Source organism: Bufo gargarizans, chromosome 3 (assembly GCF_014858855.1).
Source record: "Bufo gargarizans isolate SCDJY-AF-19 chromosome 3, ASM1485885v1, whole genome shotgun sequence".
In the NCBI taxonomy this organism is placed as follows: Eukaryota; Metazoa; Chordata; class Amphibia; order Anura; family Bufonidae; genus Bufo; species Bufo gargarizans.
In genome coordinates, this window is record NC_058082.1 from 198,677,356 (window position 1) to 198,703,500 (window position 26,145).

Here is a 26,145-nt window from a genome sequence, read left to right on the forward strand (position 1 = left end):
TGGACACTGCTGCTTTTATATGCAATGAGCTCCATTCTCCTCCACTGTATGGGGAGGAGCGATCCCTAATGCCATTGCTCGCTCCCGTACAGACTTGTTTGCCAGCAGAGTGTATTTAGATGGCACAATCTGCTACCGGCAAACGACAATATAGGTGCCTACACAAATGATCCAATTACCCCATGAGCAAGCGTTTTGCTCGTTCATTGGGTGATTGGTGGCACCTTTACACTGCCAGATAATTAGTAATGAGCGTTCCTATGACCGCTTGTTTGCAATTCTTGGCGGATTCTTGACCTGTGTAAAGGGCCCTTTGGTATCTCAGTGCCTTTTGTACAGTGCCTAACAAACTGCTACAGCTTAAACATGGATATGTCCACTTACGTTGTGTTTCAATACATTTTTGTTTACTCATTTTTTTTCTTTTGAATATCATTCCTAATTAGCATATTATTCGGTGACAAGACCTTCTTGTGTGCAAATAAAGGATCATTCCCAACAACCTTTCCTATTTCTCATCATGTTGGAACACACTCCAGCACTTAGACACTATCCTTTTAATCATGTGAGAGTATCTGTCATATTTTGAAATATACACTAATTAGTTTTCTCTATTTTGTAGGTGAAATCTATTTATCGCCAGGAAACTTCTGACTTGTATATGGAGCTCTATGAATTCTGGTTACACCCCTGCTTGCAACACTGAACAATTACCCTGTCTGGAGGCTCTCCAACTATGTTATTAGACCAGGGGTATAGCTAAAGCCTCACGGGCCCTGGTGCAAAAGTTAAGCTTGGGGCCCCTTCCCTCAGTACTTTGTGGCAAGGGACAGGGAAACACATAGCCTTCATGCCACCTGAGGCAAAAATGTAACACCCCCCCCCCCCCCCCCAATCCAAATTCTTGACCTAACCCCTTCCCTCCAGCCAGAGGTGTAACTTCACCAGCATGTACTTTCTATAATTCCAGTGTCCTCTTATATGGCACAAGGGTCTTTGGGCCCCTCAGGCTCCTGGGCCCGGTAGCGACTGCTACCTCTGCACCCCCTATAGCTACGCCCCTGTATTAGACAACGATCTTCAAAGCAAGCCATTTCAAAATTAAGATGCTACCATTTGGGCAGTTATGGCAAACCAGTGCAAATAAATATAACGTCTACCAGTTATCTTCATATTTACTATTTATTAATAGTATTAACATAGGTGGAATACAGCATTAACAAATCTGTGCACATAATAATAAAGAAACAGACAAGAACCCTGTTTCAGTACAGTATAAAATTAAACAGTGTAAACTAGGCATTTATGAAAAATGCAATGATGACCCTTTAATACTTTAGTTTTCAGTCCAATGCATATGAAATTATGGTATAAAATGCACACACTAGTGATTAATCCTGGTCTAAAAAAGGATTATTAATCTAGCAATTCAGTGACACATTGCAATACAAACGGTAAAACATTGTCTTAGTTTCACTTCAGGGTTTAGCCTCTAAATTATTCTCGCAGGAGAAATGGCAATAAAAAGTTTAACCGGCAAATGGAGTTGCTGCTATCCCTTTTACACCAAGTCCAGTAATCTGTAAAATAGTACAAATGACATTCAATACAATTTATTATATAAAAACAATAACAGTAGCCTAAAATATTAGAAATTACGGTATTCTAATAATATTCCTCTGAAAAAGTATATTGGTATATGGCTTGTTCACATTTTGGCCACACCACCATCCTTAATGGAGCCACGACAACTATAAAGGATCCATTTAAATTGAAACCCACTGAATTAAAATGAGGTCCCTGAGGTATCCCTCCCGGGTGTCTGTTTAAGGGCTCATGCACACAACCGTATGTTTGGTCCACATCCAATTAAATTTTTTTGCGTATTGGATGCAGACCTATTCATTTAAATGTGGCTGCACATCCGGTCCACAACCCCCCCCCCCCTCCAAAAAAAGATAGAACATGTCCTATTCTTGTCCGTATTGCAGACAAGGTTAGGACATTTCTATTGAAGTGAAAAAGTAAAGTGCAACATTCATGTTTTGCAGAACTGGGATTTGTGGACCATGAAACACAAACACAAAAACACTGGAATTCTGACCAAAAAATGTTAAGGCTACATTCACACAACAGTGATAAAAAGGACAGTTAAAAACAACAAAATGGTCAGTTTTTAACGGCAGTTTTTTTCACTGATGCCTTTCTGAGAAACTGCCATAAAAAATGGGCTCCTTCAATTGTCATGTCCTATTTTTTTCACAGGTATTATTTATGGGCTGTAAAAAAAATGGCCATGTGAATAATCATGTACACTACCATTGTTCTTAAAACAGCCATGTGACGGACGTTAAAAAAAAAAAAAAAGCGACCGTCACGCGGCCATTTATCACTATTGAGTGAATGTAGCCTAATGTGAACAGAGCCTATGAGCATGATACATAAACCATGTCTTAAACTATTAAGTGGGATCAATGGCTTCCTTGGCATAGTAGACTATGTACAGTGTGTGTATATATATATATATATATATATATATATATATATATATACAGTCCTGATCAAAAGTTTAAGACCACTTGAAAAATTGCAAAAAAATCATATTTAGCATGGCTGGATCTTAACAAGGTTCCAAGTAGAGCTTCAACATGCAACAAGAAGAAATGGGAGTGGGACAAAAAAAAATTTGAGCATTCAATTTAATGAAAACAATGAATTAAACTGAAACAGGCTGTTTTTCAGCTGATCAAAAGTTTAGGACCACATGCCTTTAAAAGGCCAAATCTGTGCAAAGATGTGGATTCATTGTCATTTTCCGTCAGGTAGTCACACGTTGAGATGGCAAAGGCAAAAAAACTTTTTGGAACGTGGTCAGGTTGTTGAACTACATAAGCAGGGTCTCTCACAGCACGCCATCGCTGCTGAGGTGGGACGCAGTAAGACAGTCATTTGGAATTTCTTAAATTCTTAAATGATCCTGAGGGTTATGAAACAAAAAAGTCAAGTGAAAGACCTAAAAAAATTTCATCAGCACTGAGCCGGAGGATCCAATTGGCTGTCTGTCAAGACACTGGACGATCCTCGACCCAAATTAAGACCCTTACTGGTGCTGACTGCAGCCCCATAACTATCAGACGGCATCTGAGACTGAAGGGCTTCAAAAACAAAAAACTTCTTCAAAGACCTCGTCTCCTTGAACGCCACAGAACTGCTCGTTTGGACTTTGCAAGAGAGCACCAAACATAGGACATTCAAAGGTGGAAGAAAGTTTTATTCTCTGATGAGAAAAAATGGACCCTTGATGGTCCTGATGGTTTCCAACGTTACTGGTATGACAAGCAGATCCCACCTGAGATGTTTTCTATGCGCCACAGTGGAGGGGGCGCCATAATGGTCTGGGGTGCTTTTTCCTTCAATGGAACAATGGAGCTTCAGGAAGTGCAGGGGCTTCAAACGGCCGCTGGCTATTTCCAGATGTTGCAAAGAGCATTCCTCATGACTGAGGGCCCTCGTCTGTGTGGTAATGACTGGGTTTTTCAACAGGACAACGCTACAGTACACAATGCCCGCAGGACAAGGGACTTCTTCCAGGAGAATAACATCACTCTTTTGGCCCATCCTGCGTGTTCCCCTGATCTAAATCCAATTGAGAACCTTTGGGGATGGATGGCAAAGGAAGTTTACAAAAATGGACAACAGTTCCAGACAGTAGATGGCCTTCGTGTGGACGTCTTCACCACTTGCAGAAATGTTCCCACTCACCTCATGGAAATGCTTGCATCAAGCATGCCGAAACGAATTTTTGAAGTGATAAACAATAACGGCAGAGCTACTCATTACTGAGTTCATGTTTGGAAGTTGGATTTCTGTTTTGGGGGGGGTTTAGTTTTTTTTTGGAAGTGTGGTTCTAAACTTTTGATCAGCTGAAAAACAGCCTGTTTCAGTTTATTCGTTGTTTTCATTTAATTGAATGCTCCAATTTTTTTTTGTCTCACTCCCATTTCTTCTGGTTGCATGTTGAAGCTCTACTTGGAACCTTGTTAAGATCCAGCCATGCTAAATATGATTTTTTGCCATTTTTCAAGTGGTCTTAAACTTTTGATCAGGACTGTTTATATATAAAATGTATATACAAAAGTTAAAAAGAAAAGACACAAATACAATCTTTATGTTCTTGTTTTGCAATGGAAATAGGCAGAATTATACATCAAATAGTCCTTGTGGCTCGTAGAATATCACAGCTGAATTGATTACTTCCAAGCGGCGATAAGATGGATGGTCACAGTTTGGATACATGAGATCCGATGTGTATTGAGACTGAACTGAACCAAGTATGTGGAGAAGCAATAAATTACCTTGTAGATTCCCCCAGACTGGGGCTGCCGGGCAGTCCACTCTTCATCCATACCATCACAAGCTGACGTGACATACATTTCTGAATAATCCTTTCCTCCAAAAGCACAAGAAGTTGTCTTATCCACGGGTAGCTTCACAGTCTGGATCACCTTCCCTATAACAAATAAGTAGCTTTACACCCAGTATACCCAATATTACAACGAGAACAACCAGAGCATTAGGCCAATACAAGACTAGCTAAAATTGGTGAAATGCATTGACTTTGCACATTAATTGCCATTAATTTATGCTGTACATTTGGCTGGATTTTATAGATAATCTGACATCACATATGCAACTGCTAGATCAATTCTACTTGTTTGAGCAATGTTCCAGGCAACAATAATGAACAACTGGTTGTAGCTCGTGGCACAGGCTGCTTCGAGTTGGAGAACTTTTTTTTTATGAATTCAATGCACCTATTTTTACATATAATTACGTTTCCTTTGGCCTCTTTCACACAAATGTATTGAAATCCATCAGTGTTCTGGCTCCGGAATACACAGATTCCAGATGATATATCATCAATATTGTCATCAGTATTGCTTCAGTAATTTATCCAGATTTCCATGCGTATTCCTTCCTTCCATTCTGCATTTTTTATGCACTCCCGTAGACTATAATGGGCGTATTTGAGAGCCAATATGAAAAAAACTAGGACATGCTGTGGATTTGAAATACTGACAAAAAAATAAATACATAGTAACATAGTATATAAGGCCGAAAAAAGAAATTTGTCCATCCAGTTCGGCCTGTTATCCTGCAAGTTGATCCAGAGGAAGGCAAAAAAAAAAAAAACTGAGGTAGAAGCCTACGCCATTCAGGCAATCAGATAACTCCCTGGATTAACAACCTATCTCTAGTAGCTATAGCCTGTAGTATTATTACTGTCCAGAAATACATCCAGGCCCCTCTTGAATTCTTCTAGTGAACTCACCATCACCACCTCCTCAGGCAGAGAGTTTCATAGTCTCACTGCTCTTACGGTAAAGAATCCTTTTCTATGTTTGTGTACAAACCTTCTTTCCTCCAGGCTCAGAGGATGTCCCCTCGTCACAGTCCTGGGGATAAATAGATGATGGGATAGATCTCTGTACTGACCCCTGATATATTTATACATAGTAATTAAATCTCCCTTCAGTGGTCTTTTTTCTAAAGTGAATAACTCTAATTTTGATCTTTCAGGGTACTGTAGTTCCCTCATTCCATTTATTACTTTAGTTGCCCCCCTCTGAACCCTCTCCAGCTCTGCTATGTGTGCCTTGTTCACAGGAGACCAGAACTGTACAATACACAGTACTCCATGTGTGGTCTGACCAGTGATTTGTAAAGTGGTAGGACTATGTTCTCATCACGGGCATCAATGCCCCTTTTGATGCCCCCCATTATCTTATTGGCCTTGCCAGCAGCTGCCTGACACTGGTTTTTACAGCTTAGTTTGCTGTTCACTAAAATTCCTTCCTTTTCCATGTCAGTGTTACCCAGTGTTTTACCATTTAGTATGTACGGGTGACTTGCATTATTCCTACCCATGTGCATACCCATACATTTGTCAGTGTTGAACCTCATTTGCCACTTCTCTGCCCAAGCCTCCAATCTATCCAGATCCATCTGTAGCAGTATACAGGGAGTGCAGAATTATTAAGCAAATGAGTATTTTGACCACATCATCCTCTTTATGCATGTTGTCTTACTCCAAGCTGTATAGGCTCGAAAGCCTACTACCAATTAAGCATATTAGGTGATGTGCATCTCTGTAATGAGAAGGGGTGTGGTCTAATGACATCAACACCCTATATAAGGTGTGCATAATTATTAGGCAACTTCATTTCCTTTGGCAAAATGGGTCAAAAGAAGGACTTGACAGGCTCAGAAAAGTCAAAAATAGTGAGATATCTTGCAGAGGGATGCAGCACTCTTAAAATTGCAAAGCTTCTGAAGCGTGATCATCGAACAATCAAGCGTTTCATTCAAAATAGTCAACAGGGTCGCAAGAAGCGTGTGGAAAAACCAAGGCGCAAAATAACTGCCCATGAACTGAGAAAAGTCAAGCGTGCAGCTGCCAAGATGCCACTTGCCACCAGTTTGGCCATATTTCAGAGCTGCAACATCACTGGAGTGCCCAAAAGCACAAGGTGTGCAATACTCAGAGACATGGCCAAGTTAAGAAAGGCTGAAAGACGACCACCACTGAACAAGACACACAAGCTGAAATGTCAAGACTGGGCCAAGAAATATCTCAAGACTGATTTTTCTAAGGTTTTATGGACTGATGAAATGAGAGTGATTCTTGATGGGCCAGATGGATGGGCCCGTGGCTGGATTGGTAAAGGGCAGAGAGCTCCAGTCCGACTCAGACGCCAGCAAGGTGGAGGTGGAGTACTGGTTTGGGCTGGTATCATCAAAGATGAGCTTGTGGGGCCTTTTCGGGTTGAGGATGGAGTCAAGCTCAACTCCCAGTCCTACTGCCAGTTTCTGGAAGACACCTTCTTCAAGCAGTGGTACAGGAAGAAGTCTGCATCCTTCAAGAAAAACATGATTTTCATGCAGGACAATGTTCCATCACACGCATCCAAGTACTCCACAGCGTGGCTGGCAAGAAAGGGTATAAAAGAAGAAAATCTAATGACATGGCCTCCTTGTTCACCTGATCTGAACCCCATTGAGAACCTGTGGTCCATCATCAAATGTGAGATTTACAAGGAAGGAAAACAGTACACCTCTCTGAACAGTGTCTGGGAGGCTGTGGTTGCTGCTGCACGCAATGTTGATGGTGAACAGATCAAAACACTGACAGAATCCATGGATGGCAGGCTTTTGAGTGTCCTTGCAAAGAAAGGTGGCTATATTGGTCACTGATTTGTTTTTGAATGTCAGAAATGTATATTTGTGAATGTTGAGATGTTATATTGGTTTCACTGGTAAAAATAAATAATTGAAATGGGTATATATTTGTTTTTTGTTAAGTTGCCTAATAATTATGCACAGTAATAGTCACCTGCACACACAGATATCCCCCTAAAATAGCTAAAACTAAAAACAAACTAAAATCTACTTCCAAAAATATTCAGCTTTGATATTAATGAGTTTTTTGGGTTCATTGAGAACATGGTTGTTGTTCAATTATAAAATTAATCCTCAAAAATACAACTTGCCTAATAATTCTGCACTCCCTGTACTGTCCTCTTCCGTGTCAATTACTTTACACAGTTTAGTGTCATCTGCAAAAATGTTATTTTTACTGTGCAAGCCTTCTACAAGATCATTAATAAATATATTTAAGAGGATAGGGCCCAATACTGACCCCTGGGGTACCCCACTAGTGACAGTGACCCAATCTGAGTGTGTACCATCAATAACCACCCTCTGTTTTCTATCACTGAGCCAGTTACTTACCCACATACAGACGTTTTCTCCCAGTCCGAGCATTCTCATTTTATATACTGGCTAACAGCCAGGGCCGGTGCAAGGATTTTTGCCAACACAAGCGAAGCTACATTTTGACGCCCCCACCACCACCACCAGAACTCAATGGGGGTGATGTAACATGGAGGGGGTGATGTAACATGGGGTGGGATGAGAAATGTGACAGGGAAGGGGGAGAAAAGTGACACGGAAGGGGGAGAAATGTGACACGGAAGGGGGAGAAATGTGACACGGAAGGGGGAGAAATGTGACATTTCTCCCCCTCCATGTCACATCACCCCCTCCTTTTTACATCACCCACTTTGTGTCACATTTCTCCCCCCCCCCATGTCACATCATCCCCCCATGTCACATTTCACCCCCTCCATGTCACATTTCACCCCTTCCATGTCACATTTCTCCCCCATGTCACATTTCTCCCCTTTCATGTCACATTTCTCCCCCTCCCCTCTAGAAATGTTGTGTAAAAAACATTATCCTCACCTGGCCCTGCAGCAGCTCCCCTTCTTTTCTGTGTGGTCCTGGTATCTTCTCTCCATCATCATATTCAAGCCATAATTCTGCCCCCCTTTCCCCTGCTCCCAACATGAGGGTGGCAGGGGCGGGCTGGGACGGGGGGTAGGGAGGCAATTGCCCCCCAGGCCGCCCTAAAGTATGTTAAAAATGGCCGCCCGCTGAGCACCAGAGGGCCAGGAATGACTTGCGCACCGCCGGTCTGTTCCTGGTATCTTCTCTCTGGGCTCCGGACAAGTGGTTAAGGAGTAGGACCTTTCCCACTCAGCCAATCAGTGGCCACAGCTGTGTCATGTGTCAGGCCAGTGATTGGCACAGCAGAAAATCATTGGCCTGACACGTGACATAGCTACAGCCACTGGCTGAGTGGGAAAGGTCCTACTCCTTAACAACTTGTCGGGAGCCCAGAGAGAAGATACCAAGAACAGACTGGCGGTGCGCAAGTCATTCCTGGCCCTCTGGTGCTCAGCGGGCGGCCATTTTTAACATACTTTAGGGCGGCCTGGGGGGCAATTGCCTCCCTACCCCCCGTCCCAGCCCGCCCCTGCCGCCCTCATGTTGGGAGCAGGGGAAAGGGGGGCAGAATTATGGCTTGAATATGATGATGGAGGGGTTGGTGGGCACATTGTGGAAGGAGGCTTGCCTGCGCTGCTTTCTGAAAGAATGACGCCCCTCTGGGCACCTTACTGGCTCATTTGCATACCAAATAAACTGAATTTTCAGAGGATAAAAAACATCTATTGCTGGAACAAAGGCACATCTGGAAATAAGGTACTAAGTGCTATTAGGCCATGGCTTTACTTCAATAGTGATTATCCTGGTGACAGATTTCCTTTAACATCCTAAATGTTCTCAGAGGTAGTAAGACAATGAAGGTATCTCATAATCAGTGCTCTGATATCACCACATAGATACATTATGGAAATATCACATTCCTCTTGTCAATTATTATGCAGATTAGACATCACCTTTATCTTTTGTGGCCATTGTTAGTATACTGTATACATGTACAATAAGTACATCATCCAATGAAAATATACTTATAAGAAAACAAAACTAATGTGTGTATATATCCTACCAGCCTGAGGATCAATACGGATCACCCTTCCTCCATTATAGCAAGCAACCCAAAGTTTCCCCTCTGCGTCTATGCACATGCCGTCAGGAATCCCTTCATCCTGCTGCAACTTGTAGACATGGCGGCGGTTGGCTGCGGAGAGAAGCTGATTTATAATTTACACTGGCTAGCACAAATGCAAAAGAAGACCTAATTATACCTTTAACTTATCGTGAGCCAAATTAAAATATTGTTAATTGTATGCATTATTAGCTATACAGCGAGTCTGGTCCAGAGCCAAAGAAACTGTGCATCTCAGCTAGCCAGCTGCCCATGACTTGACCTGTTTTTAACAATGCATGCTGTAAGTTTCTGCTGATATATGTGCATTAAAACTGTACAACCAGTTAAACGGGTTGTTTGAGATTTTGATGGCCTATCCTCCATTGTGTGCTGCTGCCAGTTCCTAGGCTAGTGGCGTCATGTTCATCTGTGAAATAGCCTATGCACTACTCAGTCTTATTCAAATAAATTGGTCTGACCTGCAATACAAAACACAGCTGCTATATAGTGTATGATGCTCTAATCACTGGAGCGCTGCGGCCTCTTCAAACAGCTGATCAGTGAGGGTGCCAGGAGTCGGACCCCCACTGATCAGATATTTATAAAATATCATGAGGATAGGCCATCCATTTAAAAATCTCAGACAGCCTCTTTAATCTAAATAGGATGTTAGGAAAGTTTACTGTACAAGGTTGCTTTAGGGCTGTTTCACACGAGCGGATGCAGTGCGTGACATCCGCTGCGTGAATGACAGCCAAGACCCGATGCGGACAGCAGAAGCACGGAGCAGTAACATGACTGATAATGCTCCGTGCCTCTCTGTGATCTCTTTACTACAAAATCACAGTGACAACTTTATCTCACTGTGATTTTGTAGTAAAGAGATCATAGAGAGGCACGGAGCATTATAAATCATGTTACTGCTCCGTGCTTCTTCTGTCCGCATCGGGTCTTGGCTGTCATTCACGCAGCTGATGTCACGCACGGCATCCGCTCGTGTGAAACAGCCCTTAAAGTGTGTCATTTAGAGGCATGGAGGCTTTTTGTTTTTGCCAAGATTACCAATTTCCCATATGTGTTCTTTGTATATGTGCATAACCCATGACAATGTGACATATTGTTGTTGTGAATATATACAGTGCATTCGTAAAGTCTTCAGACCCCTGCCAACAAGGTGATTTTTGCTATGTGGACTTTCCATTGGGTGTGAACTAACACCAAGACTGCAAAGTGCCGTTTTGTTTTTGCTTGTGTGTGAATAAACACGGAAGTTTGATTTAAGAACTGGTAATTTGCATCTGTACTGCGTCCGCACACCCTGTCTACCAGAGCGAATCCCCACAATATCTCTCTCTCTCTCTCTCTCTCTCTCTATATATATATATATATATATATATATATACAGTACAGACCAAAAGTTTGGACACACCTTCTCATTCAAAGAGTTTTCTTTATTTTCATGACTATGAGAATTGTAGATTCACACTGAAGGCATCAAAGCTATGAATTAACACATGTGGAATTATATACATAACAAAAAGGTGTGAAACAACTGAAAATATGTAATATTCTAGGTTCTTCAAAGTAGCAACCTTTTGCTTTGATTACTGCTTTGCACACTCTTGGCATTCTTTTGATGAGCTTCAAGAGGTAGTCACCTGAAATGGTTTTCACTTCACAGGTGTGCCCTGTCAGGTTTAATAAGTGGGATTTCTTGCCTTATAAATGGGGTTGGGACCATCAGTTGCGTTGTGGAGAAGTCAGATGGATACACAATTTGTATTATGGCAAGAAAAAAGCAGCTAAGTAAAGAAAAACGAGTGGCCATCATTACTTTAAGAAATGAAGGTCAGTCAGTTAGAAAAATTGGGAAAACTTTGAAAGTGTCCCCAAGTGCAGTGACAAAAACCATCAAGCGCTACAAAGAAACTGGCTCACATGCGGACCGCCCCAGGAAAGTAAGACCAAGAGTCACCTCTACTGCGGAGAATAAGTTCATCCGAGTCACCAGCCTCAGAAATCGCAGGTTAACAGCAGCTCAGATTAGAGACCAGGTCAATGCCACACAGAGTTCTAGCAGCAGACACATCTCTAGAACAACTGTTAAGAGAAGACTGTGTGAATATCTGCTAGGAAACCACTGCTAAGGACAGGCAACAAGCAGAAGAGACTTGTTTGGGCTAAAGAACACAAGGAATGGACATTAGACCAGTGGAAATCTGTGCTTTGGTCTGATGAGCCCAAATCTGAGATCTTTGGTTCCAACCACCGTGTCTTTGTGCGACGCAGAAAAGGTGAACGGATGGACTCTACATGCCTGGTTCCCACCGTGAAGCATGGAGAAGGAGGTGTGATGGTGCTTTGCTGGTGACACTGTTGGGGATTTATTTAAAATTTAAGGCATACTGAACCAGCATGGCTACCACAGCATCTTGCAGCGGCATGCTATTCCATCCGGTTTGCGTTTAGTTGGACAATCATTTATTTTTCAACAGGACAATGACCCCAAACACACCTCCAGGCTGTGTAAGGGCTATTTGACCATGAAGGAGAGTGATGGGGTGCTGCGCCAGATGACCTGGCCTCCACAGTCACTGGACCTGAACCCAATCGAGATGGTTTGGGGTGAGCTGGACCGCAGAGTGAAGGCAAAAGGGCCAACAAGTGCTAAGCATCACTGGGAACTCCTTCAAGACTGTTGGAAGACCATTTCAGGTGACTACCTCTTGAAGCTCATCAAGAGAATGCCAAGAGTGTGCAAAGCAGTAATCAAAGCAAAAGGTGGCTACTTTTGAAGAACCTAGAATATGACATATTTTTCGTTTGATACTTTGACTAGACCAAAATATAGGGGTGGACTTGGTCTTCCGGATATTGGTAAATATAGCACTGCTGTGACCCTGACAAGAATTAAGGAAAGGAATGTCTTTCCATCGAGAAAACTCTGGGTAGATTTGGAAGAGGGATTTGCTCCATGCCCCCTCCATTACCTGATCTGGAAGACTAAGAATAATAAACATTTATACGCTAGAATTGATAATCCCTACACCAAGCATGCCATACACGCTTGGCACAGTTTTATCAAGAAACATGCTATTCCATCTCCTAATTGCCTGGAACTCCCCTTGCTGGCCTCGATTCCAAACAGTTTGAGATTGGTTAGGAGTCGAATCGTCTCACACCCCAATGGCTATATGCTGCCTTTGAAAGCTCTATATTCAGCTGCCTCTCCAGTGGAACGCGCAAAATATCTGGAAAGTGGTGATTTCCCCCAATTTTCTAGGAAGGAGTACAACCAGATCCTGAAGCATCTCTCAGTGCTAAATCCTCGATTCATGACTCAAGACAGTGTTCATGATCTTACTAAATTGATGTTGAATAAGACTCCCATAAGCCACGGAATATCTAGGTTTTATTCCATTATCAATAGTACGGTACCTCCTCCACCATACCTGTCTACCTGGTCGACTGAGCTTAAAAAACCATTTAATGAACAAGAAACCATGTCAATTCTACTTTCTTCTATTCCTAAAGTTACGTCTACTACACTCCAAGAGTCACACTATAAGCTAGTTTCTAGGTGGTACAGGACTCCTGTCATTCTAAACAAAATTAATCCGGAAATTTCCGCTCTCTGCTGGAGGTGCGGTGATGAAATCGGGTCTATAGCACATATATGTTTTTTTTGCTCTAAAATTGCGCCCCTGTGGCAAAAATGTAATCAAATACTTACAGAGGTATATGGGTCACAAGTAGAGGTAGATGCAGAACTGGTTCTGCTTGGATTGTATAACAAAAAACACAATCTCCTTAAAGACCGTTTGTTTCCTTTCTTAATTGCGGCATTGAAAACCATAATTCCCAGACACTGGCTGAGCGTGGAGATACCGACTATTCAGGATTGGATGGAGGTGGTCTTAACTATTAGCCACTTCGAAAAACTTAGGTGGACTATTGCCGGCAACCCCAAAAAGTACCTCAGGATCTGGACCAAGTGGTGTGATTATGTTTCCTCTGACAAAGTATCTAAGTATTTTGACTGAAATATTCTTTATACATTTGATTTCAACTTATTTTTTCCTTACTGTTTTGAATTATCTAACAAAACATGTGACAACTTTCTTTTTTCCCTTATTGTTTGACCCCTTGTCTTGTTTCCCTTCCCTTTCCCTTTCCTAACTTTCCTTTCACCATTTTACAAGTCAGTTTTCGAAATGATTTTATATTGAATTTTCCTATTGATTCTCATGTTCGATATGTACTTTAAAATTAGGAAGTATTATTCCTGTGATGACTTAACAGGATATAATGCATACACTTGTAATGGATATAATTTGCACTTGTAATGGTGATATTTACCTCATTTTATACCTTGTTAAGCTTGTATTGATCTTATTATATTTGTTAATAAAAACAAAATTTACAAGAATATGACATATTTTCAGTTGTTTCACACTTTTTTGTTATGTATATAATTCCACATGTGTTAATTCATAGTTTTGATGCCTTCAGTGTGAATCTACAATTTTCATAGTCATGAAAATAAAGAAAACTCTTTGAATGAGAAGGTGTGTCTAAACTTTTGGTCTGTACTGTATATATATGATCTTTTGTGTAAAGTCCTCATTAGGTTGTGATGCTGCTGTGCTCATTACTGAGCTATAAGGCTGTCTATATACACTGCGATATGGCAGTACGATTTGCATGCTTATCTCCACCAATTTCCAGGCTGCACATGTACTTGAAACAAACAAAATGTACAGGTGACTCCTGGAAAGTCCAGGTGTGGTGAATCCCACTACTGGACTGCATTGTATACAAGCATTCTGAGGTTGGGTCTACACATGGACTATTTGTAGCACTTTTGATTGATTTTGATTATCAACAGTGATGGCCAGTTCGCCGTGTTCGCCTGCGAACACATGCGAGCTGCCACCTTGATTATCAAATCAGTACACAAGATTGCATACAAGTCAATTTCCAGTTTGAAGTATAGCTGTAGCTCAAAAATGTAAATTAATTAAAAGTGCTACCAAAAGCCTAGCTGTAGCTCCAAGCTAAAAAGTTTGCCTATAGTACAGAGAATGTGAGAGCCAATGCAAAATGGATATAGTGAATCACAATTCTGTTGAACAGCTATGTTTAGCTGGACAAGTATTTATTTTCTGTTTTACTGCATAAATTATATGCTGACAAGTTTTATTTAACAGAACCAGGGCCGGTGCAAGGATTTTTGCCAACACAAGCGAAGCTACATTTTGGCGCCCCCCCCCCCCCCCCCACGCTTCTCCTCTCTGTGGTCCTGGTATCTTCTCTCTGCTTCAGACAATGGCTCGTTTAAGGACCATATTTTACGCCCTCTAAGACACACCTAGGTTTTAGAGGAGGATAATAAGAAAAAAATATTTTCCATTACACCTCAGGTCAGACCAGCAATCAGACCCCCAATGTTAATCAGACCTCAGCTCACAGCCCCAATCAGACCCCCAATGTTAATCAGACCTCAGATCAGCCCCCAATGTCAGCCATCAGACCCCCATGTCACATTTCTCCCCCTCCATGTCACATTTTTCCGCCCTCCCCCTGGGTGCGCCCTAAGGCGGCCGCTTGGTCTGCCTTATGGTAGCACCGGCCCTGAACAGAACCTACAAATAGTGCTTACTTACATGTTTTTCCTGTTTTCACATCATAATCGAATGCATCAACTGTATATGAAAGGCTGTCAATGTAGTACATGGTTTTGTGATCTAAAGACCAGTCTAAACCATTCGAGATATCCACCATGTCAAAGTGCTTCACCACCGAGTGATCCGCATATAAAGTGAATAATGAGCCCTGGTTCCTCTCCACAACTGCAGGACGGATTTCCTGAGACATGGTGCCTATGAAGAGACAATGCAAGTTAACTTTCACAAAACTCAGGGGTGGCTTTTAACGAGAAAAATGCAGCGATATTAAATGAAGAAAACAATTGCATTCTGTAATCGCTGGTTAGAAAACAAATGGTAGCATTTTCCTCTAGAATGTTTCTTTGGTGCAGCCAGCAATGGATCATAAATTGAGGACACATATAAACAAGATAGTGACTTATCCTCTTTTTGAGTACACTCCTGGCTTCAAAAACAGCATGGAAAAAAACTACACAATAATATTAATAGTAATAACTTATTCTATGTATTTGAATTAAAGAAGACCCATCACCTGGTAAAACTTTGAAATCTGCCTACCTACCTCATTAGCACCACCACTTATACTCCTTTTTTATATTTCTGCCACCCATTCACTATTCAAGGACAGTACTGTAGTTCTGGTGCCCGATATGCAAAGGTGCCTGTGTTCAGCTAAGGAGGTGATCCTCACTGCTCTGTTGCTGTCCACTCGGTGTAGACAGCATCAGAGGAGGAAAGATCACCCACTCTGGACAATAACTTGGGAACAAGGGGGCAACAGAGAAAAGTACTGGATTACTCAAATGAATGGCACAGATTGAGTGAGGTAGGCAGAATAAAAAGTTGTACCAGGGGATAGGCTCTATTCAGTAGAAACTCTTTAGAAATATTCAGAGATATTAGTACAACTGCATTACAGTAATTACCATATATCTAACTTTTTTGGGGGCTAAGTAAAGCCTAGTTCACATATCAGTGTATTTTTTCTGTGATTTCCACCAAAACCAGGTGTGGCTAAAAAACACAGAACAGGAACAAATCTTCCCATTATTCCTGAGCTCTGTGTGAGCTCTACTCCTGGTTTTGGCTACACTGGAAATCAGTGACCAAACGCTGCCCAAAACACTGACATGTAAACTAGGCCTAAAAGTGGATTCACACTGTTTGATTGTCGGGCAGTCCTACGAACTCTCATTCCCGACAATTTGCCCATCTAAATGTGCTGCCAATCACCCAATGAGTGAGCAAAACGCTCGTTCATTGTGTGATCCTGACGTTCGTGCAGGCACACCAATTATCGTATCTGGGCGGCAGATAGTACTGTCTAAACAGTAATCTGCCGCCTAGAAAAAGTGCAGCTAAATGGGGACAAGCTATCGCAATAGCGATCCCTCATCCTCATGATGTGAAGGAGATTGCTGCATGTAAATGCAGTGGTCTCCTTCACCTAAACCGCAACTGAATGTCAGGAAGGAACGCTTCCTTCCCGACAATCGGCTTTCTGGTTGGCGCATGTAAACCTGCCTTTGAAAACATTGGCCAGTCCATGTATTAGACAGCTAGAAGCTTCTATTGCCAATATCACATGATTGTCAAGGTTTCCAGAAGTCAGACTGTTGTTGAACATTGGATCACCAGGGTGTTTTTATTTTTTTTTTTTTTTTTTTTCAGAAATGGTTGTCTTGGAGAGATAAGCCCTTTAAATTGATAATTAAATGCTACTGCACCTGCAAAAAATCTCCCTTCTGGATCTACTTTTCCATCATTGAAACGATTGTTAGGCTTATCTTCATCAACTCGAGCAAGGGGGGTTACTGACAGGTCTAGCCAATTCAGGGCTGAGAATGTAGTGCCTGTGGCGATCACATAGCCCCCGGACTTTCGCAGGGCAACAGAGCCGACTAGTTCTTCTATAGAGGAGACAAAATAAATTGACATTTTCATGAAATAATAAAGTTAACACTATTCAGCTTCCTCTATTTGTTGGAAATAAAACACAAAAGACAGTATAGCCTAGTTGTAGCTAAGAGAAAATGTAACTGGGACTTTGCATGACTGTACTGGGATGAGGTAACATAAATGAGTAAAGTCAAAAATGATCTGTTGCCTATACATAGTTTAAGGGGCTGTGTTATGATGAAGCGTGATCATTAAATACCCACACAGGATGCCACAGACATGGAGGTGATGGTGTAAACCAAAAAGTTATCTTTTTATTAACCACAATGAAATAAAATTCTTGATGGTTACAACTAAGCTGAAGCATAGCCTTTAAGTATAGCAGTATAAGCCAAACAAAAAACAGTCCTGTTCTCATAAGAAGTCTCTTCAGGGTACAGTCCTGGAATAAACATTGACATAAAATAGGAGATATGCCCAAAGGAACAGAACTGTACGATTTGGTAAGTGTGGCCATCAGTCCTCCTGCAGTCACCTTTTCTAACCATCTTGGCTTAATGGGACACTTACGGTGATGGAGCTCCACTACTACCATATACAGGTCCTTCTAAAAAAATTAGCATATTGTGATAAAGTTCATTATTTTCTGTAATGTACTGATAAACATTAGACTTTCATATATTTTAGATTCATTACACACCAACTGAAGTAGTTCAAGCCTTTTATTGTTTTAATATTGATGATTTTGGCATACAGCTCATGAAAACCCAAAATTCCTATCTCAAAAAATTAGCATATCATGAAAAGGTTCTCTAAACGAGCTATTAACCTAATCATCTGAATCAACTAAATAACTCTAAACACCTGCAAAAGATTCCTGAGGCTTTTAAAAACTCCCAGCCTGGTTCATTACTCAAAACCGCAATCATGGGTAAGACTGCCAACCTGACTGCTGTCCAGAAGGCCATCATTGACACCCTCAAGCAAGAGGGTAAGACACAGAAAGAAATTTCTGAACGAATAGGCTGTTCCCAGAGTGCTGTATCAAGGCACCTCAGTGGGAAGTCTGTGGGAAGGAAAAAGTGTGGCAGAAAACGCTGCACAACGAGAAGAGGTGACCGGACCCTGAGGAAGATTGTGGAGAAGGACCGATTGCAGACCTTGGGGGACCTGGGCTACAGGTGCCGCATTCCCCAGGTCAAGCCACTTTTGAACCAGAAACAGCGGCAGAAGCGCCTGACCTGGGCTACAGAGAAGCAGCACTGGACTGTTGCTCAGTGGTCCAAAGTACTTTTTTCGGATGAAAGCAAATTTTGCATGTCATTCGGAAATCAAGGTGCCAGAGTCTGGAGGAAGACTGGGGAGAGGGAAATGCCAAAATGCCTGAAGTCCAGTGTCAAGTACCCACAGTCAGTGATGGTCTGGGGTGCCATGTCAGCTGCTGGTGTTGGTCCACTGTGTTTTATCAAGGGAAGGGTCAATGCAGCTAGCTATCAGGAGATTTTGGAGCACTTCATGCTTCCATCTGCTGAAAAGCTTTATGGAGATTAAGATTTCATTTTTCAGCACGACCTGGCACCTGCTCACAGTGCCAAAACCACTGGTAAATGGTTTACTGACCATGGTATTACTGTGCTCAATTGGCCTGCCAACTCTCCTGACCTGAACCCCATAGAGAATCTGTGGGATATTGGGAAGAGAAAGTTGAGAGACGCAAGACCCAACACTCTGGATGAGCTTAAGGCAGCTATCGAAGCATCCTGGGCCTCCATAACACCTCAGCAGTGCCACAGGCTGATTGCCTCCATGCCACGCCGCATTGAAGCAGTCATTTCTGCAAAAGGATTCCCGACCAAGTATTGAGTGCATAACTGCACATAATTATTTGAAGGTTGACTTTTTTTTGTATTAAAAACACTTTCCTTTTATTGGTCGGATGAAATATGCTAATGTTTTTAGATAGGAACTTTGGGTTTTCATGAGCTGTATGCCAAAATCATCAATATTAAAACAATAAAAGGCTTGAACTACTTCAGTTGGTGTGTAATGAATCTAAAATATATGAAAGTCTAATGTTTATCAGTACATTACAGAAAATAATGAACTTTATCACAATATGCTAATTTTTTTAGAAGGACCTGTATATATAATCTCTCAGAGCCTTTCAGTCAATAATGCCTCACCAGCTGGACAGACCCCATTTTCTTTCGAGTTGTGAACTCACTTCTTCCACAGTCTAGAGCAGTTTCACTTTTCTATAGGTTCATGTCTTTTCTTAGCTCTGCCCCGAGCTCCATGTTACTTTCTTCCTTGACCCTATCTCTCTTCGCCAAGCCCCAAACCCTTCTGCTAGTGGTCTCAACTTCTGTATTACATAACCACTGCTAATGTGATTGCTCAACGAACGCAAGTGTAAGCCCCACCACGTTCTGGCACCAATCTAGTCCTATTTATGAAGTTCTATTTCGCCCATCCAATTGAATGCCCATGACCTTGCTCTTTCCTGACGTCATTACAGGGTTCCAAAGATGGCCCTGTGAATTACAAGCCTCCTGTAAAATGGTCACTAGGACCAAAGTTCCCACTGTCATACAGAACAAGTGCCACGCAAAAACAAAAATCGCACTGTATACAACACAAAATACAGTGCACAACATGGTATTATGAAAACATGACATATATAACAAATCCACTAAAAGCATTGGGGAAATTTATCAAACTGGTGTAAAGTAGAACTGACTTAGTTGCCCATAGCAACCAATCAGATTCCACCTTTCATTTTCCAAAGGAGCTGCGAACAATGAATAATGGGATCTTATTGGTTGCTACTAAGCCAGTTCCACTTTACACCAGTTTAATAACTCTCCCCTATTATATATACTAGGCTATCCCCTGGGGCATACTCTTACAGCTGCACCAACATTCAGTTGGAAAGTAAATGATATCACACATACTGCATCTGATTACAGATAATGAGACATGCATACCCGGAGGTGCTGGTTCCCAGAGAACAGCTAGACTACACTTTTACTAATATATCATCAGTCCATAAAATGTATCAAAGTAGGTAATCATTTTCAATTATACCAGTTCCAGCCTTCTCAAAACAAAAAAACAAAACAATGACCAATTTCGTTACTGTGATATTTACCTAGAACTACAGTCTGGATTTTGTTTGAACTGGGGTTCCAGCGACAGACCTTCTTTCCTGTAATATCGACGTACACTAGAACGCCCTCCCTGTCGTCCCAGACCGGTGACTCTCCAATCCGGTACCTCTCAGTGACAACACATTCAATCTTGATAGAAGACATGGTTCTATATAAATGGAGACATTGAGAGAAAAAATGATAATGTAAACTGTAGCTTAAGTGGTACTGATAACTTTCAACAGTATGTATCGAAGACAGCCATCTTAGGCCTCATGCACACGACCATAACCACAAAATACAGATACCTTCCATCTGTTTTCTCAGTCTCATTTATAGAAATGGCTATTCTTGTCCACAAACCGGACAAGAATAGGACATGCTCTATAATTTGTGAGCCAGACAGATTGATGTGCTGTCTATTCTTTTTGTGGACCCATAGAAAAGAATGGGTCCACGTGCGATCTGCAAAAAAAGTGTATCAGGCTCGGATCTAAAATACAGTCATCTGCATGAGGCCTTAGGTGGAAGAGAAGTCCAATCACCTAGTCATGTGGCAGAATGGGGCATGTGTCTAACCGCTTGGTTTTTAATGTTTTGAACAACAGTTGTCTAAATTTGGAGTAAAGATTGTTAAGTGTATCCGTACACCTAGTCACACTTATTGCATTTTCAGTTTTTAAATTGACTTAGCATTTCTTGGGAACTATGGAAGACATAGGATTATACTTGCACTGTTCACATTTTAACAAAATCCATTTATTAAAGAACATAAGAAACAAAAACATCCTGGGCACACTCAGAAAGCTTCAAAATTAGAGCAAACACATTTATACGCTACATATAATAGAAGACTTAAAAAACATACCAGGATTCTGTGCTGCTTTTGCAAACTAGCATAATAGAATAATAGTTCCTTATCTCAAAAGTGTTGTTTTACTAAGAAATTAGATGCTTTTTTGCAAAGTTTGAAGGAAAAGTGAAAAAACATGATCCTTTCAACCAGAAGGAGGTTAGTTCCCCTCTATAAGTACATTTCCTGCAACTCTCTTGCCGGGGAGAGGTCAAAGGATTTGTTTTCGCTGCAAAGAGAAAAAAAAAAAAAAAAAAAAAAAAAAGATCCAACAGCTACCCAAGTAGGCCACCTGCTGGAGCAACGGAGAACTTCACTACACACTACAGTGCATGCTAAATGCGAAAACGTTAGGTGCATTTGGCATACCTCCCAACTACGGTCAAAGAGGGACACATCGTTAGTTCTGTAAAATAAAAAATTTTCCTGCTACTTCAAAAGTTTTTTTTTATACAATAGTGCAAAAATGATCAGAATACAGAAATTTCTACAACTCAAATTGCATTAAATAATAAAATACTATAAGACGGGCTCTAATATACAGATGTTGTGGAAAACCACTCAGAAAACGCATTCTTCAGGAAGAATAAGGTTTATTGCGGCTAGCCGGGAGCATTAACAGCTTCAATCGCACAAAGGAAAATGCTCAAAGGGGGAGAGGCCCACACTCATCTTATACACATAACCATCCTAAACTTTACATACTTGTCCTATCCTCATTAGATAGGGTAAACTCTCTCTACAACCCCATTGGACATCTCCATATATAGATAATGCTTGCTTCATGTTCTTCTTGGCCAACATCTGTTATTCATTACCAATGCTTGCTTCTTCTAATCTATAGCCCCTCACCCAAGTGAGTTTCACCCCCCACCTTAGGAATGTGTACACACTCATAAGATTTGGGAATGTAGTGTCTGGTATAATCAGGCGGCATTATACTATATATTTTTCATTTTGTCCTTCACAGACAGGGACCAGACCAACACTTTCTGGATCAATATTGTAAATGTAGTAATGCAAATCTATACCTCAGATCAAAAAGAAGGACTTTTATGGAGCAAAGAGGGACAGGGGGACTTGGGTCAAAAGTAGGGGCTGTCCTTCCAAAGGAGGGACACTTGGGAGGTCAGAGCCTTCATTCCCAAGCATCTTTTGAACAACCCTAAACCCCCTTTCAGAGTTCATCTTTGCTTGTTTTTTGCTAGTGGCCTTTTAGAAATGATAATACATTGACGCAGTAGAAGTTATTTAGTTTCTTATGTTGTCTTGATAAAAAGTCTGATTTAAAAAAAAAATAAAAGCAATTGAATGAAGCAAGTCCTTACAGGGGCGGACTTATGTGCAACTGCAAAGAGGCTTAGTAGGTTTGGGGTCTACTGCTAAGAGCAGTTTCCTACTATCTGTTATGTTAAATCTCCTGACGAAATCATGCAAAAATTGATATATTTTTTCTAACATGTTATAGCTTCTAGGCTTTACTGAGTGCTGAAATATACATCATACATGGGATAGGTAGTTCAGTATTTAGTTCTGAGCGTATTTGTAGTGAATTTGGTTACATGTCGTTTTAGCCTTATAAACATGGAGAGGATAGAGAAGGGCAGATTTATATATATTTTTGTGAGAAAAGAATCAGTAAAACCTGTAATTTATACATTTATATCTCAGCTTTTTCCACTTCCTGTGAACCGCATCGGGACAGGAAGGAGGTGTTATCAGTGATTGATAGCATTGGTGTATGAAGCTGGATTTACACGGGAGGATGTAGCGGCCAATTGTCGGGAAGGAAGCGCTCCTTTTCGACAGTCTGCTGCTCATTCAGTGAAGGAGAACACGCGTTTACATTCAACAATCTCCTTCACTGTACGAGGGTAGGGGATCACTATTGCAATTCCTCTTCCTCATAAAGAATCATGGTCTAAACAGCGATCAGCTGCCCAGAAGCCATGATCGGTGGTGCCTGCACGAACAATAGGATCAGGCTACTTTCACACTAGCGTTCGGCTGTCCGCTCGTGAGCTCCGTTTGAAGGGGCTCACGAGCGGACCCGAACGCAGCCGTCCAGCCCTGATGCAGTCTGAATGGAGCGGATCCGCTCAGACTGCATCAGTCTGGCGGCGTTCAGCCTCCGCTCCGCTCGCCTCCGCACGGACAGGCGGACAGCTGAACGCCGCTTGCAGCGTTCGGGTGTCCGCCTGGCCGTGCGGAGGCGTGCGGATCCGTCCAGACTTACAATGTAAGTCAATGGGGACGGATCCGTTTGAAGATGCCACAATATGGCTCAATCTTCAGGCGGATCCGTCCCCCATTGACTTTACATTGAAAGTCTGGACGGATCCGTACGAGGCTATTTTCACACTTAGCTGTTATATGCTAAAATAATGCAGACGGATCCGTTCTGAACGGAGCCTCCGTCTGCATTATTATGATCGGATCCGTTCAGAACGGATCCGATCGAACGCTAGTGTGAAAGTAGCCTCACCCAATAAACGTGTGTTTCACTTGTTCATCGAGTGATTGATGGCACATTCACACAAGCAGATTGTTGGGAACGACTGTTTGCAGATCGGTGCATAGCTGACAGTCACTGATAATACCTCCTAACTGTACCGATGGGTTATCCAGCTTGCGAGAAAATAGATATAAATAGCTGCAAATCTATGAAAACAAAAAAAGAAGCCCTACTCACCTCTAATTTTCCCCAGCAATCCAGCACAGAAGCTCCAGCAATCCTCCAATTACAAGCAGCCAGCATGTGACCGCTGCAGCCAATCAGTGACATCACTTCTCCGAACTCAGAGCCATGATACCAGTAATATGACAAGTGACTTCTGCAGCCCTCATATGCTGGCTGCTTGTAATCATGGACTGGAAGGACCGATTGAGCTTATGCACTGGATTGCTGGGGGAAAGAAGAGGTGAGTGAAGTTTATTTTTTTGTTTTCTTACATTTTTAGATACTGATATGAACTGGCTTCATATGAAGCTGACTGTCTACCCTGGATAGTGACTTAAAGGGAACCTGTCACATTTAGCTTGGTGTCTGAGCTGCAGGAGGAACTGGACAAATTGATATATAGTATTATGAGAAAAGATTTAGTATTTCATTCAGTTATATCCCTGCTTATTCTGGGCTTTGAAGTGAAGGAGGCGGTCCTATCAGTGATTGATGGCCTGCCCTCTATGACTGTGTACACAGGGAGAGCTGTCAATCACTGATAAGACCACCTCTCTGACTCCAAAGCCCAGAATGAGCATGCACTTAACCTGTGGCCCTCCAGCTGTTGTAAAACTACAACTCCCACCATGCCCTGCTGCGGGCTGATAGCTGTAGACTGACTGGGAATGCTGGGAGTTTTAGTTTTGCAACAACTGGAGGGCCGCAGGTTGAGCATGCCTGACTTAAATTAATGAAGTACAAGTTTTACTGAATATTTCCCATAAAACGATATATCAATCTGCTCAGCTCCTCCTGCTCTATAACATGCTGCTTGTAGCTCAGACATTACAATCAATGTGACAGGCTCCCTTAAAATAATGGTGTCCACTCAAGACACTGATGTGTCCACAATCTGTACACAGCATATATTGGTGCTGTATAGGCAGCAGGAAACTAAAATTAAGTGAGTTTAGTGGTGCTATGCATACATTGAAATGTATTCTAATGTCCTCTATATCTATGATAATATTTTTTAGGTCATCATGGACACTACTGATTTCATATCAAAGTCCTCTTCCCTAGTGTTTCCCTTTTTGAATACATGGTTAATTGAAGCCATCTGTCAACCTTCACCAAGAGATCAAAAGTTAGCATCCAGGTTTGTCCGCATTTTTTGAACAAACAGGCACAGGCCATACCAAATAGTGTTTCTGTTAGACAACATTCACACGAATGCGAAAATGGCTGTGTGATGGCGGTTTAATTAACCGCCGTCACACAATCATTTTTAGGACTACTTGAAGTCTATGGGGCTATTTTTTTTAATGGCCTATGAAAAACAGTCTGACGGCCCCCATACAATTGAAAGGGGCTGTCTTTTAGAAAGCACCTGTTAAAAAAAAAGTCCATTAAAATGGTTGTGCCAATGTAGCCTAATGGCCCTATTACACGGGCATATGGAGCAGACGGTTGTCAGGAGGGAAGCGTTCCTTCCCGTCAATAGCCTGCTCGCTAGAGGAGGAGACCGCTGCTATTACATGAAGCAATCTCCTCCTCAGTATAGGGACGTGCGATCGTTAATACATCGCTCGTCCCTATACTGTCTCATGGTTTGCCGGCAGCAGAGAGCCTATTACACGGCGTGATATGCCGCTGGCAAACCATGATTTTTTAACATGTTAAAAGATCCCGATTACCCGATGAACGAGCATATGCTCGTTCTTCAGGTAATCGGCAGATGAACGCTCGTTAGCATTAATTTTAAGAATAATCTGCCCGTGTAGGCCTTTAGGGCTGTATTATACCAACAGATTATCTGTTCAATCTGAACCAATAGTTGGTGTGTATAACAAAAGATCTGTTTGTGGGTAAAGGGCCGTCTGAGCAATGATTGGCCAGAAAATCTGTCAGATAACTGGTTGGTGTAATACAGCCCTTAGGCTGCTTTCACGCAATCAGTGTTTGATCAGTGATTTCCATCAGTTATTGTGAGACAAAACCAAAAGGTGTGGGTCAAAAACACAGACCAGGTGCAGACCTTTCCATTATATGTTATCTCTTTGTTGAGTCCATCACAATCACAATCGCTGATGGAAATCGAACTCTGACTTTGTGAAAGTGGCCTTAGACTTAGAACATACAAAGTAATATTCTGGAAAACCAGACAACATAGACCATTACCCATCGTCATTTGTAACTGCTGTCATATCACTGCCAATACAAATATATAGACAGGCCACAAAGCATCCAAATGTAGAGAGCAGGGCTGTCAGCTGTTTGAGCAAGTCATGAATATACAAAATCAGATTTTACTTACTGATATGGGGGACCCAGGGTCACTGCGGTGGCTTGACTGCAACAGGCTGTAACAATTCCAGTCTTATATATGTGAAGCCTATTAATATTTAACTCCTGTAGTTAAATCACCTTTAAAATACAGCTAACAGACTGAAGCTTGC

The 26,145-nt window shown here is 41.7% G+C and overlaps 1 protein-coding gene across 2 annotated transcripts; it reads right to left on the reverse strand.

The window, feature by feature from the left end:
• Positions 1-1,163: 1,163 nt before the first annotated feature.
• On the reverse strand, positions 1,164-26,145 carry LOC122931061 (regucalcin). 2 transcript variants are annotated; one of them, XM_044284968.1, is made up of 7 exons: positions 26,004-26,145; positions 20,174-20,340; positions 16,851-17,033; positions 15,121-15,336; positions 9,413-9,544; positions 4,356-4,510; positions 1,164-1,580 (listed from the first exon to the last, which is right to left on the reverse strand). In XM_044284968.1, the coding sequence occupies exons 2-7, from the start codon at positions 20,334-20,336 to the stop codon at positions 1,530-1,532; spliced, it is 900 nt and encodes a 299-aa protein (XP_044140903.1). In that variant the 5' UTR covers positions 20,337-20,340; positions 26,004-26,145; the 3' UTR covers positions 1,164-1,529. The 2 variants fall into 2 exon arrangements, with proteins under 2 accessions (XP_044140903.1, XP_044140904.1); XM_044284969.1 differs by lacking the exon at positions 26,004-26,145 and adding an exon at positions 21,040-21,197.

What these genes read in the sequence shown, in the direction of transcription:
- LOC122931061 (XM_044284968.1), bottom strand. Translation starts at nt 20,336, where the DNA reads ATGTCTTCTATCAAGATTGAATGTGTTGTCACTGAGAGGTACCGGATT. An exon ending in AGAAGGGAGATTTTTTGCAG is followed by an intron (nt 15,337 to 16,850) that starts GTGCAGTAGCAT and finishes GTCTCTTCATAG; the next exon opens with GCACCATGTCTCAGGAAATC. An exon ending in AGTCTGGGGGAATCTACAAG is followed by an intron (nt 1,581 to 4,355) that starts GTAATTTATTGC and finishes ACTATTTTACAG; the next exon opens with ATTACTGGACTTGGTGTAAA.